General features: G+C 39.2%; 1 protein-coding gene across 2 annotated transcripts in view; it reads left to right on the forward strand.

The window, feature by feature from the left end:
- The window catches only part of LOC115902922 (bifunctional heparan sulfate N-deacetylase/N-sulfotransferase 3), a 52271-nt gene that overhangs the window by 21712 nt on the left and 12215 nt on the right, over positions 1-18344 (forward strand). For both annotated transcript variants that reach the window (XM_030946878.1, XM_030946879.1), the window contains exons 3-7: positions 2398-2485; positions 3051-3205; positions 5999-6184; positions 8627-8755; positions 17733-17915. In XM_030946878.1, coding sequence (XP_030802738.1) covers positions 2398-2485; positions 3051-3205; positions 5999-6184; positions 8627-8755; positions 17733-17915 — 741 coding nt within the window. The remainder of the gene's footprint in view (positions 1-2397; positions 2486-3050; positions 3206-5998; positions 6185-8626; positions 8756-17732; positions 17916-18344) is intronic.

Consider the following 18344-nt stretch of genomic DNA (forward strand, 5'->3'; position numbering starts at 1 on the left):
ATACAGATACCTAGAGGTGCTGTTCATAAATACTTATAAAATATCCAGAAAATACCAGCAGTTTACCTTCAGCTTATAAAGCAGCATGTAAAAAGGAAATTTCAGGCTTTTAGTCCCTCTGCATTTCTCTCTTTCTGTCTTTCTGATGGAAACTCACAGTAATACACCCTGCCATCTGCTACTATATATTTTTCATGAGTTTTAACATTTTGTTTTTAGAATCTGAAAGATGAGTAAAATGTCAAGTTGCCCAGAAAATAATCATAGGCACGACAATTCAAATGTTAGCTCAGCTTGTCTGTACTCAGAGTGGTTCACAGCTTGTCTGTGGCCTCCCTCTTTGCAGGCAGAGCAGGTACACCCTTGGAATTAGCTGATACATTCCCAACACAAGGCAAGAAGGTGGGAACCACACTGGCAAAATTAATTCCCAGGGAAGAAGTGAGTTCTGTGTTGCATTATTGCAGAAATGTCTTGGGCCTTCTGCCACCTTTCTCCCTCCTCCCTTTTAAAAGCCTGTTGGTCATTCTGGTTTTTCCATGCTGCTGGATGGAGACCAGATTGAGGGTGGCAAGCTGGGAAGGTGTTACCAAGGTACAGCATAAAACCTTCAGCTCCAAAAAATGCTCACAGCTCTTAATGTGGATGGAGAGAAGTCAGCAGCCCTTCGTGCCACCTCGCTGTCAGGCTGTGCTCAGCATCCCTTCCCTCAACAATGTGTGCCCTTAGCACAGGAAGGGAATAGCTGCATTACTTGCCTCCTACCTTTTTAACCACGCAGAGATAAGGTTATTTCATTGAATAGATTCTGAGCAGCCCAGGGTTGGTTTTCATCTAAGTCCTATGCAGATGTGCTGCCTTTCATTAGAATAAGAAGCCTCCTTGGAGATCTTTGCACTCTCAGCCTGTGCAAAAGCCCTTGTTACAGCACTGCAAGATTTGTCACTTAATATTCTGCTTCATAAGTCTGGAGCTTGATTTCAATTATCTCTATTCTGTGCTTCATTTTGCTCATTCCTTTAGAATGTCTCTTGTTCACAGGACAGTTTTCAGGCTTTGCAGTGAAAGATGATGATCTTTCCCAGGTGAGCCCTGGGAAAGACCTGAAGAAGAGCTTGTGTGCTCTAGTAAGGTGGATATTGCCTCAATCTGTAAAATGGGTCATATTTTCAGGAATTGTAAGTTGAGTGTACTATGCTTAATACCTCTACTGGATTGGACTTTCTACTATTTTTTTTTGTCATTGGCATATAATTGTAGGCTAATCACTTAAATAATGAAAATGTCCAGGGAAAATAATTAAAATTACTGGATCATATTTTTTTCAGGCACTAAGTTGTCTTTGCATTTCAAGAGTAGAGTGCCTACTAGACCTTTCAACCTTTGAAAATCTCCAGTCATTTTAATATTTTTTGTGCAGTTAAATACATTCCCCATTCATAGCACAATCATGCTTCTCTGACAATAGTAATGTTTTTAACCACTTTATTAAAATCATTGTCCTATACTGTATGTTGACTTGGAAAACTTTTCTGTGACCTTTGCTCGTCCGTTTTGTTTTTGCTTTGCAAAGTTTGGAAAGCTGGGTTTCTGTGTTCCACCTGGAAGACTGAAGGAGAGAACAGCAGGGTGTAAGAGTCTGGGAGTGAACTCCTGAATGTGATATGTGAATTTTAGGAGTAACAAATCAAGAAGAGCATATTGAAACCAATGAGTGAAGGTGTACCTGATGAATAATGCTTCCACCTTCTTCCTACATGCTGTTTTTCTGTTTGTACTGCTTTAGTGCAAGCACACAGATGCTGACAGTCAGTACGCTCACTGTCTGAGAAATGAGTCAGAATTTGGGGGAATCTGCAATCCAGTTTTTTGATGTGGAATGGGGTTGATTTAGCTTCTTGCTGTCCCTCTAGATTTTTCTTTTTGCCTTGCCCATGATTTTGAAACATGACTGAAATGCTGTGGATGTACTTGAGCTGAGGCAGAGAATTGTAACTCTGACCGTTGCTCTTCACTCTTGTGAATGGAGCAGTGCTGGGGGCACAAGAGATCTGAAATGAATTCCTGGCTCGGGCCCAGGTTTACTGAGTGACTGCTGGAAGGTCTTTTCTCTCTGTGTGCCTTTGTTTCCCTCTCTCATGATTCAGGGAGTAACCCAGCATTTAGTAGCTGGTTATCTTCATGAGGAAAATGATGGAGTTTTCATGCGGTCTTTAATCTTTATGTGCTAATAAAAATACCTGTACTTCTCTGTCATGCATAAAGAGCTGTTTTGAAATAGCAAAACAAATTGAAAAGGCACACAACTGTAAAAATATTTATATTGTTATATTAAGTTTGTGTGCCAGGTTGTGTTCTCTACAGGTATGTTTATATGCTGGTTTGCTTCTTTTTCAGGCCCTGCTTGATACTCAGAATCTTTTGAGAGCCCAGATTACAAATTTTACTTTCAACCTGGGATTTTCAGGAAAATTTTATCACACAGGTAAGAATCAAACACTAAAATTACTTTGATTTTGATGGTGTTCTGTGTAGTGTGAGGACAAGTAGGAATTATAGAGTCACAGCATAGAGAACACACCTGCATTAGTTGCTGATGTGGAACAGATTAAATGCTTCTCCCTCTTTTATTAAAATTTAGCTCCTTTCAGTCTGCTTTTGAGTGGTAAATTCCACCAATCACTTAAAATTTTGGATTGATTTCACTGAGGGATCTGTTGGGCTACCACAGTTCATCCTTGTGATTGTTTCATGTCTACTGTAGAAATATATCAGTATATATTATCCCTTAAAATAATTTTGTTTTAAAACTATATAGATAATAGGATAGATAAAAGAAAGAATATTAAATAGTATGTGGGCCAGCCAAGTGGTCCTGACTGTCCCCTTTTGTCAGCTGTGCCTCAGCAGGAAGTATTTTAACTGGTTGCAGTTTATTATGTTAACATCATTCTTACTGTTTCCAACATTTGTAAAAATATAATAAAAGTAGAAAGTTTACTTCAGAAATGTTGGGATTTTTTTTTTGTTTTTTTTAATTCCCTCTGCAGGGACTGAGGAGGAGGATGAGGGTGATGACCTGCTGCTGAGATCTGTGGATGAGTTCTGGTGGTTTCCTCACATGTGGAGTCACATGCAGCCACACCTCTTCCACAATGAGTCCTCACTGGTGGAGCAGATGATCCTCAACAAAAAATTTGCCTTAGTGAGTTATATTTTTGCATTTTTATTTAATTTAGGTACTCAGAAACCATTATTCTGTTTAGACTAGGAAAAAACCCCCAAGTTTCTAAAAGAATAAATGCTCCCTTGAAAGGTATCAAATGACTTTGTGAAACCACTGGGTGTTAGGGTTGGGTAAGTGTACCACATTTTCAAAGATGCAATTCTGCAGTGATACCCAATGACATCTTATATATTCCCTTTGCATCAACTTTATGTAAACTTGTTTTGAAAAGCATTGCCTTTACTAATTATTTATTCACAGCAAAGCTCTGAATCAAAATGTTTCAGTGAGAATATAAGAAAAAATCAAAACAGATTTTAGGTCTGAGGATATTGGAGAAACAGATCACAGTTAAATTCATACAATAAACAAAAATTGCCATACATAAAACATGTTATTTGTCTGAAGAGGGGGTCTGGTGTTAAGACCTAATTGTATCAAAGTATCTCAGCGGACATAACTTGTTTACTGAACTGCTTTTGCTCTTACAACAGCCTAATTTTACTTCTTCCTTTTCGAAATCCACTGGTTGCTCTTTAGCTGGCAGGTGGTGGCTTTGTTCCTGGAAGGAGCAGGGGGATTTGAAGTAGTAGAACAACAAAGAGTGCATTTAATGGTCGTGCGTCAGTGAGTGTAGGAGAAAAGGATAGACCTGACTATCAGCCAATTAAAGTTTGTATTTGAAATCTTGGCTTTTAAGTGAGACACATGCTTTCTTTCAAAGAAAGACTTCACCTAGTTTGCTGTAAATTGTAGTTGTACTGAGTACAGGACAGCTCTGCTTTAATGTTTCCTTCCAAGAAAGTGTTGCAGTAGGTGTTAGATTCCTGAAAATTTAAAAATCATGTGTCCAGAATTGCCCTTTTAATGTGATTCTGTGTACTGGTGCAAGCTCCACTGGAAATCAAATGGGTCCTTGTAGTTCTGTATGACCTAAGACATCCTCTGGGATTAATGGGCAGGATGTAATTGTTAGAGTTTTATAAGGATAATGCATTTTCAACCCTGGTTTATGTAATTTCAGCAGTTGCCATTTTCTTCCCTACTTTCAATGCTCTTAATGCTTACAGATATTTTCTGTTAATTTTTTTTTTCATGTTTAGACATACAGACATGAAGCTGCTCACTATGTTTCATTTGCTCAGAGCACTTAAATTAATAGCAGAGAGAAGTAGCCTTTTTTGAAAGAGGCCAAAATTGCTGATGCCTGGTGCATTACTCACTCAGTGTGTGTATTGTGTGGGAGATGTTCAACTGGGGAATAACAGTCAGTGAGGAATAATGGAGACACTAATTCATTGAAGATGATAGGCCCCTTATTAGAGTGAAAGATTTGGATTATGTTCTTATTACTGCCTATTGTGAAACTCGAGGGGAGAAGCCTTAAAAATCAGACTTTTGTTTATAGATAAATGAAGGAGATGCAGTGGGATGTTAGAGAACGCAATTTCTAACATGATCTGTGAATATTTTCCTTTCTGATGTTTATGCATGCTTAAGGGCAGTAAGAAAGATAAAAGGAAGAAGAATTGGATTATCTGTGATGGAATTAAATAGTGTAAAGCGGCGTAGCTGATGGAGTATCTACTCTTTATCTTCTCGTGCAGTACAACCAGGAGGGCAGATGTTACTCATTTCTGCTTGGCAGATTACACATGGTGCCCTTTATGTGTGCCATAAACTCTTAAAGGCAAACAAGAATTTAAGCATTCTTTAAACATAGAGAACTCAGGGTTCTCCACTGTGATTGAGCCAGGTGTGTCTGTTACGCACAATAAATGGTTTTACTAACATCACGCACCCATTTCTCTAGAGATTTTCATGTTCCTTAGTACCTAGTTTATTCAAAGGAAGAGGTCCAGGTATCAGCCAATGCTTTGCACACACAGTATGATTAGGAAATATGGTGAAGATGACTGTATCAATTCAAGCCATATTAAAAACTCTAAGAATTCAAAGGCAGTACAAGGGCAGTCTTCCTAAATCATGGCAAAATGATATCTTCTGGACTGTGCATTCCTCTGATCAGACTACAAGGAATATCTGCTATATACTGTTCCTTTGAAAAGTCACCTGAAGGAAAATGCATTGGGTGTGAGGAGAATGTAATGGCAGCAAGGTATGTACACACAATAAATGCCAGCAGTCTTCAAAAATAGGCAGTGTGCTACAGAAGGGTTTACTGTACAGCCTCTGCCTGTAGATTGTTACAAGTGGTTATCTGTCTTCCATTTTTAACATGAGGCTGAAATAGTTAAGCTGGTTTTTGAAAATGGATTTGTCTTTTGAATAGACTAGAGGGGAAATGCAGTGACTCTGAAGTTCACCTCCTCATCCAAGTAATTGTGAAGGGACGTGTAGTGGAAATTGTGGTTTTGTAGTTGTAGCTGCCAAATGCTATGTTGTTGTGTTGAGTATGTGCCAGTGATTATCTCTCTGAAATCAGAGTTTGTGAGCAAATTACTTGCAAGAACTTGAAAGTGTGCAGCTTTCTGTTTCATGGAGACTGAATAAACCAATGTAAAATGCATTTATATCCTTCTTCCCTGCCTACTCACAAAAATATTTTCTAAAAAGGTTTTGTCTTTAAATCCTGTGTTTCATCTTCACCATGCTGCCCTCCATCTCCTTCCAGATCATCATATTTTGATATTACTGTTATTTGAATTTCAGACCTGTTCTTGGTCTTTCACAAACCAGGCATTTGAGAAATGCCAGAAGATCAAGTTGCTTAAATTTTTGGAGTGCAGCCATTGTTCTGTAATGTTTTAGGAACATGGTATTCCAACTGACTTGGGCTATGCAGTGGCTCCACACCACTCAGGAGTCTATCCAGTACATGTTCAACTTTATGATGCCTGGAAAAAGGTCTGGAACATCAGAGTAACCAGTACAGAAGAATACCCACATCTGAAACCTGCGAGATATAGACGAGGCTTCATCCACAAAAACATCATGGTGAGTTGTGTTGCTGATGTTCATTTTGTACTCTGCCGTTTCATGAACCATTTCCTTTTAAGTGGAAAAGCAGGGTATCCTGAGAGTTCACACTGCAAGAAGCACACATTGCTATGCATAAGTAGCAAGGTATATTTCACAGTGTCTTGTTAATTAAAATCAGTCTGTTGCTGGTGATGTTTCTGCTGATGAAGGTGGCACCCTGCTGACAGCAGTTAACAGGCTGTTAACTGTTCTAGTCCTGTGGTTAATGCTGGTTCAGAGAGCTCAAGCAAAAAGTCAGTTTTGCATCATTTAACACAATATGCTGGGTTATATTTCTATCAGGTTTTAAATTTGCATGGTACCATTAACTGCAAAAGAGTATTGCCAGATTATGCCACCTCAGAATCTGGATGTGGCTGGGTACATACTTTTGTCTTCCCTGTGAACTGCGCGTGGTTGTCCTTGTTTGGCTTCCTGCCATACACAAATACGGACTGGGCTTTGCAGCCTGGTTTAACCCAGAGCCTCAGGAGCTGTGGGGAAGGAAGACACCCCCCACACCACCTCCAGGCTACCAAAATGCTCTCAAATCCCACTGTTTTGCTGAATTTCCTAACTCCCAGCACTGTCACTGCCAGCCACGTTTGCCAAAGGAAGGGCTTGTACCAAACTGACATGGAAGGGTTGTGCTGTAGCCATCCAGGTACTGGGATGGAGGCTATTTTGGGTTCACATCTCGTCAGTATTACCTCAGAAGTGTTTCAAAACAGCTTTCCAAAATACTTGGTGGCATCTTCCCAAGTAAGTTTCTTTTGGAGTGTGTGGGAGAGCAGTGAATGGGGTCCTGTTGTACCTCTGGCTGCAACAGGCACTTTGGGGAGGTCGAGAGCCTTGGCACAGCACTTAGAAGAGAATTCTGGTTTTGTTCTTGGGTTGCCATGGATACCACTTTCCTAAGCTAAGCAGTAGTATTTGAACATTTTGATCTATTTTTGGGTGAAGCAAATGAAAATGATCTCCAGAAATCTAGGAACAAAACTGACACCAGTATAGGGTTGAGCTACAGTTTGTACTCCTCAAAGCAATCACTGTGTGTGAAATAATGGGTTTGTGGATGTGCTTAGGGAGCAGAAAGCATTTGGAGAAGACAGATTGACTCAGAATCTCCAAAAATCCCTTCCATAAATATTTGTAAAAACACGTCATTTGAAGACACATAATGAGATTTAACACAAGGACACTGCAGCCAAAAATCTATTTCCAAAACCAGTCATATAAAACCACCTGTTCAAGGACTCTCAAGCTCTCAGTTCTCCAGGGCAAATGCATCAATATTTTACATCTGCAGGCTAATAGTAATGAACACACTCAGTAGGAGCATTGTTGTGTAAGATTTGTCAGGGCACCTCCCATCCAGTACAGCTTCATTCCCTGCCTCTGTGAAAAATTGTTCTCATATTTCCTCTATGAAATCCAAAGGTTTGTTAAAAACTTAGGCAAGTCTATAGCAGATGTACAAAATCCATACTTTTTCTGACTACACAATTTACAATTCATGATCACAGTATTCTCTACGTCACAAGAAAAAACATGTTCAGAAATGGAACTGCAACAAATAAAGAGTATCTACAAAACCACAGCCAATGTTAAAAAAGGCATTTGTATGCTTAAAAAGTTAATCTATCATAACAATCCCAGTTAAGCATTATACATGAACATCCATACTCAGCTGTTGATTTCCATAAGGAATAGATATAATTGAAATACTCTCCAGTAAATTGTTTTCTGAATTCAGGAGAAAATATTTTGAGTTTCTGATGAAAAACATAACTGCATTTAGTAGTTCTTCATATTCAAAAGATTGGTTCTTGGAATGTTTTTAAAAATAATTTTACTTGTACTACATATTTCAACTGGTCTTAAAAACTAGCACAGTTGAATGAGAAGTAAATCTTTCTCTTAAGGTGAGCATTACTGGCAAATTTCCCATGTGTCAGAGTAGAATTATTGGTGGTGATTCTTTCTCTGAAGCCAAAGTAAACCCAATTTGCCTTTCCAATTACAGTTTGAATTTACAACAAAGCCATCATTCAGATAAAAGTGGAACTGATTGATACGATATAGACTGATAATATTTTAGATTATCTTTCACATTATTTTAAAACTCTAGACTTCAAATACTTGGATTTAGGATGAGGTGTTATGGACAGAATGAGTTGGATGAGGCTCTGGAATTGTAATTTGGTGATAGAGATCAGTCTCCAATTTCAAACAAAATATGATGAATTTTTGGATGCTACGATTTTAGTGATAATAATTCATCTATATCAGTTTTGATTTCCAGCAAAGTTGAGAGGCCAAATATACCCAGCAATTATCTATGTTACTTCTCTGACTTTTATAATCTCATTAAAAGTATAAGCTCTTGAATTTTTCATGTGTTTTTCATAAATTCAGGTGCTTCCTAGGCAAACTTGTGGCTTATTCACCCACACCATTTTCTATAAAGAGTATCCTGGAGGTCCAAAGGAATTAGACAAAAGTATTCAAGGAGGAGAGTTGTTCTTCACAGTGGTTCTCAATCCAGTAAGTACAGTGGAATTTTTAAATGTTTTTGAAAAAAATAATTGAAGAAAAAGTCTTTGAATGTTCCAGGGCTGATCAGCAGTAATGGTTATTGACAGTGAGTTCTTTTGCTTTTCCAATTATTTAAATTAAGATGTATGTTCTGTTAATTGTACAAAGCAGTCTCTACCTTTTTTTGACATCTGTTTTGTTAGTAATGCAGCAGTGCCAGCCTGTCCTGTTCTTTACTTTTTGCATGAAATAAGACCCCTGAGATTTAATATTTCAAAGAATTCAAGTATGAAGAACTGCTATGAGTATCTCAGGTAAAGTTCATTTCTCTGCTGTGCCAAAGTCACGATGCCAAGTGTTGGGAGCACTTATTGACGTGAGAAGGCTGCAAGCAAGGAATGCTTGGGCTCCAATCAGTTTTGAGAAATTTCAGTTGCTCTCTCATAGCAGCTTCAAAGAAGAGATCCAAGTAAAAGAACCACACAGTTGAAAGAAAAGATCTGAGTAAATGAACCATATATGCTTAACCTTTGATTTCTCTTTAATGGAAGATAAACAAGAAGTGAGGTGCTGAAACTACAGAGCACTGACAGAAGAGAGCAGTGTGATACTTCAAAATGGTGTGGGATTAGATCAGCTGCCTCAAAACTGACCTCTTAGACAAGCTTTTAGATGAGGTTTTCATTTGGGATCCAAATCGAACATATAAATAAAATTCTGCTTTTTTATGGAGATGTAGTCACTGGGAACGCCAAAGGGAACAAAACATATTTCTACTCAAATCTTTTGGAATAACCTAAATATTTTTTGGAATAAACCTAAATATTTTGTGTCCTTTTTTAATCTTCTGCAATGTAATGCAGTCCAAAGGAAAACCATTTCTGAAAGCTATTTCAGCAATTTATATGCAGGTGTATTTTGCAAGCCCCAGATTCTTTCAGGCTATAGTTTTGGGTCTTTGAGAACAGTTACTGTGTTTTGTTCCCCTTTTTCATGTTCACATAGCAGAATTGGGAAATAAAAACTTGACTTCCTTAGCACATGTGTAGTTTCCCTTCTGGAGGGTGGCAGTGTTGCAGTCCTGGCTTTGATGATGTGTGTCATTCCAGGCACAGCATAGAATCAGTCATAGAATGGTGTAGGGTGGAAGGGACCTTCAAGACCATCTGCTTCCAACCCCAGGTTAATAGAGCTGAGACCTGGAAAATTCACTGGGTGAGGAGGGTATTGGCACCATAGCAATCCTTTGGCAATATGTGGGGTTTGACTGGAAGTTACTCTGTGAGCAAATTAGAGGAAGGCACAGAACGATATTTTGAGTCAGGACGAAATATATTCCACCTTGAAATACAGCCACAACAGCCAAAAACTATTTTACAATGTAGGGAAATAGAAAAAATTTAATATGAGTGCTTGAGGCATAAGCCTTTTAAATAAAAAGACTGAAGAGAATGGAAGGAAAGACAAGCAGTGGAACGTCCCTGACTTTTGGTATTCATCATGGAGGCTTGATCGTGTCTGCCTGACATCCTGGCATGTGAGTACAGTAATGTCTTTTTACACATTACAATTAGGTCTTTGATTCATGCATTGCTATGTAGACTGTGTGATCACTTACTTCTGAAAATTATGATATCCCAAATACAATACAGGCTAAAAGAACAGAAGATAAATGCAGTGTTTTCTAAATATAACTGTAAATTAATATTATGCTAAAATCTACCCAAGACTCCTTCTGAGGAATGCCTTTGAAAAGACAATGCATCTGGTTTCTAAATATCTGTCTATAAACAGTTCCTGAGGTTTTAAACATTAGCCTGGCACATAGTCAGTTTAAAGACTGAGATTTGTATCTTTGTGGGGTTTAGGTTTTGTGTGTATTTATGTCATAGTTTGCAAGTCAAAGTTGGGCAAAAATTTAGGCATTAAAATGAACTCTAAGTAGCTTTAGGAGTCTCTCTGATTATGGAGTAGCATTTTGGATTTCATAAGGTTTCTTGTGTTTTCATTAAAATTGCTGTGTTTTCTTTATGTGAAACACACAGCTGTTGAGAGGATGCAAAAATTCCATTATGAGGCATTTTCAAAATGTTATTTTTCACTGATACAAAACTAAGAGAAAACACCACCCATGAATCATTACAATGTCAGCTAAACAATGTTCTCAATAATGAGTACATAAATAGTTAGTTTCCAAACCTGGAAAATGTGAGTGTGGATTAAATGTTAATCTTAACAAATTTCTTCGTTCTAATTAATTTGGAAGTGAATATCATTTTTGAAGTGTAAGTTACCAGGCTGAGACTTCAGGAACTGAGTACCCTACTCTGAAGTAAGTACCCCTAAGAATGAAGCCCAGAATTTCTCAGTGCGTTGGCTGTGCAGTGGTGTAAGAGAGTCTCTGCCTCCTGATGGTGTGCTTGATCAACCACCATGTGCAGGATAAACCACAAAAACCACAGGACTGTGTGTGCAGCTGTCAGTTTTTGCCATGAGAACCAGTGGGATGGTCCTGTTCCCGGAGCAGACGTTCTGCAGGTATGGAAGGCCTCAGGAAATGCTGCTCTGCAGATGCTGTTTGTGGAACTGGGAACCAACAGTTGCACTGGTGCAGTAGCAAATCTCATGGCTGGCAGGTTGTGTTCCTGTGCTTTGCATTGGTACCCCTGTACTGGTGGCTGGGACCTGATCTTGACCACTATTCCTGTAAGCCATCCCAAATTCTGAAGTGCTACCAAGCTGAAAAAGAGCCCAAGCACCAAGAGAACACTATTACCCACTCTTCAAGTAATACTTTTGTGTCTATCTCCTGTTAAAGATCTTGCTGGCTGCAGCAGCCCTTGGGCAAGATTGTGCTATATCAGGATCTTGCTCAAAATGTTTCACAGAAAAAGAAAAAGCAAGCTTCAGCAGCCTGTAGTATCGGTGTACTGGCATTATTTCTGCCACATTATCAGCTGAATAATTGACTTACAGGGAGGTTGAGGGACTTGCACTGATTCAGCCAGGGAATTCTGGGGCAAAGCTGCAAAGAAAACATGCATTGTAGGAGTGTGTAGTGATGAGTATTTTATCCAGTCAGACACATCTTTAGTTTATTGTCTCACATAGTTACTGCTTTTCATACCACTGTACTGTCTTTAAAACATTTTAGCAAGTATTTTTCCTGACACACTAGTTAGAATCTTCAGTGATTTCAGATTCATCTCTCTCTGCAATATGCCGTGAAGTTCTTGGATTAGTAAAACAATTTTCTGTTCAGTGTTTCTTAGAACAAAATTGTACCAGTTTCCCAAATCTGTCCCTTGTAGGAAGTGAGCCATTAGGTTTTGAGTTATGTTTAATGAAGAGGTCAGTATAGACACTGCTCTCAGCTGTACCATTGCTTCTCAGATCCTTTGAACTGCAGAGGATACAGATCTGGAGCTTTTCTATCCGATGAGATGAATGTTGAAGGGTAACCAACAGTTCATGAAATTTTTCTGTACCTTTTCTTCCCCTAAGAACGAACAAATCAGTAATGCAGTAATTGCACTTACGTGCACTTACTTGCAAAGTACTGTGTGTCTGCAGATGGAAAGGAAAGGGAAAATGCCCTGTGGAGAGGAATTTGGTGAAAGCCTTCAAATGGTTGACAGCCCAACAATGAAACTAATGTGTAGCCAGCTGTGTGCTCTTGACGTGGTTACAGCAGTGCTGATGAAGAGGAAAGGCTGTTAATGCTTTAGGCACTTTGACTGATCTTAAAATAATTGTAATCTTTGTGTGCGTTCAGTTCTAAGTATTATTTTCTTCTAATTTTTACCTCTCCCCAGTTGCAGTGAGTAGAGCTGTTATTAAACTAATTGACTTGCAGCAAGGGAGGAATTATCTCCTTTAGCACTGAAAATGAGAGGATTTGTATGAGCATCAGCAGAACTTGCTGTGTCTTAATGTGACCCTGAACTGGCACTACAGAAGAAAATCAAAATCAAAGCCATTCAGACTCAGATCTTCCCTTTCTGTCTATCTTGCTTGGCACAACCTCATGTTTAACTGTACTGAGTGTGAGAAGCAGGAAAGTTGGTTCAGTTTGACAGGCTTACCCCATTTCATGGGTGAGAAAGGCATCAATTCCATCTCTGCCCTCCTCTCATGCCTGTGACTCCAGCAATAGTTGCCATCAGTTGGGGCAGGGTGAGAAATCAGTTTGGCCAAACGTTTTGGCTGACTGCAGAACACAAGTATTCTTTGCCTTCCTATCTATTCTTTAAAACCCACCTATAAAAGCCAGACAGAGACTGGTATTTTGTGGGTGGAATAAGAAAGGAAAACAAAAAAATCCTAAGTGAACAGTCATTGTGGAGGCACTGTGGAACAGACAAGAATAGCTGTCTCTTTAGAGCTGATTCCTTCTAACAGTGGGCAGGAAATGCATTGAAACTGTGGCAATCAGTAATCTTTACTCTTCTGTGATCCTTAAAATTCTTGAATGGAAAGCTTTGTGCCAGTGGTTTAAAGTGAAGCAAGTCTTTTGAACAGTAGTACCATTAGTCAGCAGGGCAATGAGCAGCAGCAGAAAATAAACTTGAGGTTCCTGCCTGTCAGATCAACAATTCAGAACTACATCAAATACATGATTTTTTTTGAGCTCATAACTCTTCCCTGGCTCCATTGTATTTATGGTGGAGACACCACTGTGTAAATGGAGTGGACAGGTCCATGGCAGCTGTGAAAGCAGCAGGACAACCTCAGGGCTAAAAAGGGACTTGCAAGCTGGAATCTCCGTGGTAGAATCGAACACAGCTTTTCTGCAAGCATCGAGGTCTGAAAGGACTGTCTTTCAGCTATTAAAAATACTTATTCAATGTAGACTCTGCTCTGATTTGTTGTTCCATCACTTTGGCAGTCTAATGGAGCAAAACCTGCTGTTACTGACTCTGAATAGCTGAAACAAAACTGTTTGGTGTCACTTGGAAACAATAGCAGAACTGCAAACAATGTGCACAATGCCAAATTAATTGGAATATAGGTGGTGTGAGAGTTGGCTGTACTCTCGTGGCCTGTAAACATGTGCTCAGTAGCTAAAATAGCAGCAATATTCCAAATTGGTAATGCATCTGCTGTGAGTACCTAGCTGAGACCATAGAATTGATTGTCAATCATAATTCAACTTCAGTTTGAAGGGTTGTGCATAACTTCATTGGGTTGGGAGGCCTCAATGCTCCTTGTAAGGTTCTTGCACAGATGGGAGGGTGACATAGTGCCTGTGACTAACGTACCTTGATGACTGGTTTATTAGTAGGAATTTATTCAAGTTGGAATTGCCTGCAATAGATCTATATATAGTAAAAAAATAAGTGCCCAGTATGTAATAAGTGTTCATTACCTGGTTTTTTTTTTCAATACCAGCTCTTCTAGTTGTAGATTTGAAATGCCAAAATAATTAAACTCTTCGAGATCATCAATGTCCTGTGAGTCTCAGACTTCCCTCCACTTGCCTTTCTGCTGCACTTGATGTCTGAAAAAAGTCTTCTCTCTGCTCTGGGGTCTGATCCTGGCAGCTTAAGAGAGACTCCTTGAAGAAGCCAGGGGCCCTAGGAAGGGCTAGTCACTCTTGGGAACGGCAATATCATTCCTTTGGGAGGCAGACACCTCTGTTTTATCAGAAAACAACAGCTGTTACTAAGACTCCAGAAGCTTGCTTTGAGTAGTGTCCTTGTTGTATGTTTTCAATAGGTGCAGCATCCTAATAATCTTGATTTTTGTAGCGATCAGTACTTTTTAAAATACCCAGCCAGCTAACATCCATCACTAGAAGTTGGGTAACTTGTTGCGTTGTTTCCTTCTGTGTAAGTTGTTTATCAAGCATCTCTCTGCTCTTGATACATAAATTAGATCATGCTGGTTCATCTTTTCCTGAGACATGATTTAATAGCAGCAGCTCCTTCTCAGTCTCAGCTCCGGTTTGTTGACCTAAAAGCTGTTGCCTCTAACTGGGAAATGTTGTAGTAAGGAAATAAACTGTATGGAATGAGCGGTCAAAAAGATAAAAGCTCTTTCTCCTGACTACTTGTTCTCATTTCCCTACATTTCTGCAGTACCAGTCAGAATCCCAAATAAGATCAAGACTCAGGAAGGAGAGCAAATGAAACTTAGACCCTTTCACTCTGGGGAAGAAGAAAATCCAGAGGAGAAGCTGGAAGGAGAAGGCAGAGCACAGGAGAGCACCTTTGCAGCTCTGATGTGAAAATGTGTGAGAGCAGCAAAGGAGCTGCTGCCCAGAGGCCAGATTTAGTCCCATAGCATCATTTAAAAAACTGTCTGCATTCCATTTCAGTTCCCTTGTGAAGGACATTAAATCCTGTGGAGAGTGTGCATTGAAGTGCAACCAAGATGATGGTTTGTTTATGAGGAACAGCTAAAAAAGGGTGATCCTTCTGCACTGAAATAAAGAAAATGCTGAGATGCCTGAAAGAAATTATTTGAGAAGAGTGCTGGAAATAATAAAATCAAATCAGCTCTTTTTATCTGAAAGGGAGGTTAAAATGCTTGTTAGAGTAAATGTAAATATATTCACAGCTGCTTCCCTATTGAAGAAGGAATAAAGAAATATATGAAGTTCTGTTTGTATTTTACAGCATTTCCCAGAGGTGGAAGATTTTTGAATAAATAGTGTTATTTACTAGGTCTAGCCCTGGGACATGGCCACAAAGGATTCCTTTTAGAGCTCCTAAAAGAATCCTAAAAGGATGCTGGTTCCAAGAGAGTACATCTTTAGAAGCAAGAGAGTAAATCTTTAGCATGCTATTAGTTGCAGAGAAAGAATAATGGTTCTTGTTAATTAGAACTTGTTTGAATGACTCAGAACATGGTATGATAGAGCAAATTACAGCATCATAAACCCAGTATGGAAGGGAAAAAAATAATCATTGTGTTTTGTCCTGGTGTGAAATGGCACCACCTGCAGATGGAAGGGCATTGGTGTGTGTTCCCATCCTTCTGCACAGGGAAGTGGGGAGTGATCCACCAGCCCTCTCAGCTGCTCCGTGATATTTATGATGCCATCTAGAAGAGTCTTTTTCTACAATGTAAAGCCATGTATCTGCTTGCCTAAGTATGGATTTCTTTACAAGATTCAGCCATTTAAGTTTTCAACCAGCATTTGATCATCTTTGTGCTGTAAATAATTAACCATAAAGTATTTGACTTAAAAAATATAACTAAAATGGGAGCTTAGGTCTCAGGTAATTTTTCCCTTTCACTGACACAGTTTTGTATGCTGGAAATTATTTATGATGATATTTATGATGATATCCAGTCAATTTCTGAGCCTGTACTGGCATTCTTGAAATTACAGTGATATTCTCTTCAGGGAAAGAATAATTATATTTTCCCTGAACTAGCAATCTTTTCAACTTCTATTGCTTTTTCTTTCATGGCAGTGCAAGTAGCTGTTGGCAGGTAAGAAGTTGCCAGGAGGTGAATTGACATTAAAATGTCAGAGTTCAGCCCACATGTAGGAAAGAAAGGGGCTGTCAGGAAAGCAGGTTAACCTTTTTATGGAAACCTGCTGATTGTGACTTTAGTGAGAACAACGTGGTCCTGTGGCTGCTCTGTTCCTGCTTTGAGAACTGAGATGAAAAAGGAAACTTGAAAAGGTTACACATCTGGTGCCTAAAGGGAAGGGGTTTTCAATCTCAGTCCTGCCCACAAAGAAAGATCATCTCCTAGTGATTTAGCACTGTGTATCTTGTGATTTTACTGTAAATACCAGCTTTTCATTATTTTCTTTTTCTTTCTTTAAGCTGAGGACTGGAATTCCTTTACAAAAGATTAACTTCAGTTCCTGAAATAATTTCAGCATTATGACCATGATAAGCTTTTTCTTTTTTTTGAAGCGGCTTACTTCAGGTTTTACTTTAAATAGAAATTGCTCATTCATGGCATTAGCAGATTTATTTATAAAAAGAGTCATGTTTCTAATTTTTTAAATGGAAATTAGTCTGGAAAGTTCATCTTGAGGATGTTCTACTTGGAAAAGAACTTAAAGAAAGAAATCACTGGTGGAGAGGTGAGGATTTGCAGATTTCAGCGTAAGAGCAGACTGTTGCATCAGTGAAAAACTTCCTTGGAAAGGGATCACGGTAGAAAATGGGCAGTTCTGTCTGCAGCCCTTCCTCAGTCCTTGAGAGCCCATCCTTGCAGTCTGTGCATCCCTGCTCTGTTCACCAGCTGAGTTTAGGTGTATCCAAAAATGCCCTTCCTGTGAGAAACCTTCATGGAAGCACTGCTTCCATTGGGAGTGCAGAAGTGCAGTTGGAGCAAGGGCTGCAATGGGAGGGTGTATCTGGGTATCACCTTCATAGTAAGATACTACGAGAGTAACATACCAGCAGCCTTCAAACTTTTGGTGTTTTTTGTTTGGGAATATTCCATGCAGTTATTTGAAAGTACTCAGGTTTCAGATTTTGTTTTGGTCTGTTTTGCATATTAAAATCACAGCAGTAGAGCTCAGCTGCTTCTCTAGTCTGTGGCTTCTTTACTCTTCCATGAAAACAGAAATTATATTATAAACAGATATTATATTATGGTATGGTATAGTATAGTATATTATAGTATAGTATATACAGAAATATATATTTTTTTAACATTGCATTTATATTCCCCTTAAAGTAAAGCAGTGGGCACTGTTTTTGCTGTGTGCTATGAAGTAAGTGCACATAAAGGTTCTGTCAGTGTTGCCCAAGCCCAGGGTAGCACTGCACATCCTGCAGCTCACAGAGCTCATGGCACCCGTTCCAGCGATTTCCTCACTGCTTGCATTGAGTTGACTGAGCAGAAGGATGTGATTCAGGGAGGGGCCAGGGCACTAAGGGCTGTGTGAGTGTGATCCGAGGTTTGCTGCCCAAAGAGCAAAATGCAAATGAGATTTCCATTACCTGGAGCTGCACTGCCATCTAGCGATGCAAGGACTCGAGGTGTGCTGTTCATTTTGTCTCCACAGATCAGCATCTTCATGACACACCTGTCCAATTACGGCAACGACCGCCTGGGCTTGTACACCTTTGTCAATCTGGCCAACTTCGTGCATACCTGGACAAACCTGAAACTGCAAACCCTGCCCCCCGTCCAGCTGGCTCACAAGTATTTTGAGCTATTCCCTGAGCAGAAGGACCCTCTCTGGCAGGTGAAGGCTGAGCGAGAGATCAGAAAAAATTGTCTTGGTGGTTTTTTTAAAATTCTTTGTTTCAGGTTCTTGTTGAGAAAAGCAGTATATTTTTAAGTTTGTTCCATAAAACGGGCAACTGAAGCTTCAGGATGAGATTGTGGTCCCTTGTCACTTGTTAAAGGCCATGTAATTAATATGCATTAGGATGTGCAATTAAAATTACCTTTAATTTGTTTTATTTGTGACACTACTTGCCTTCAAAAATGTGGGGAAAGGCAGGCAAGTGCATGTTGTGTTATTTCTCTTCTCCTTTTGGAACTAACACGAGTAAAGCATTTGACAGGCAGATTTATATGCACCTTCTAGCAGTTAAAGAAATGAGTCTTTCTCCAAGTGTGTAAGGAGAAGAGAGCATCCAAAAAGAGAAAAGAGCATTAAGATACCCTA

This window comes from Camarhynchus parvulus, chromosome 4 (assembly GCF_901933205.1).
Source record: "Camarhynchus parvulus chromosome 4, STF_HiC, whole genome shotgun sequence".
NCBI classification, from domain to species: Eukaryota; Metazoa; Chordata; class Aves; order Passeriformes; family Thraupidae; genus Camarhynchus; species Camarhynchus parvulus.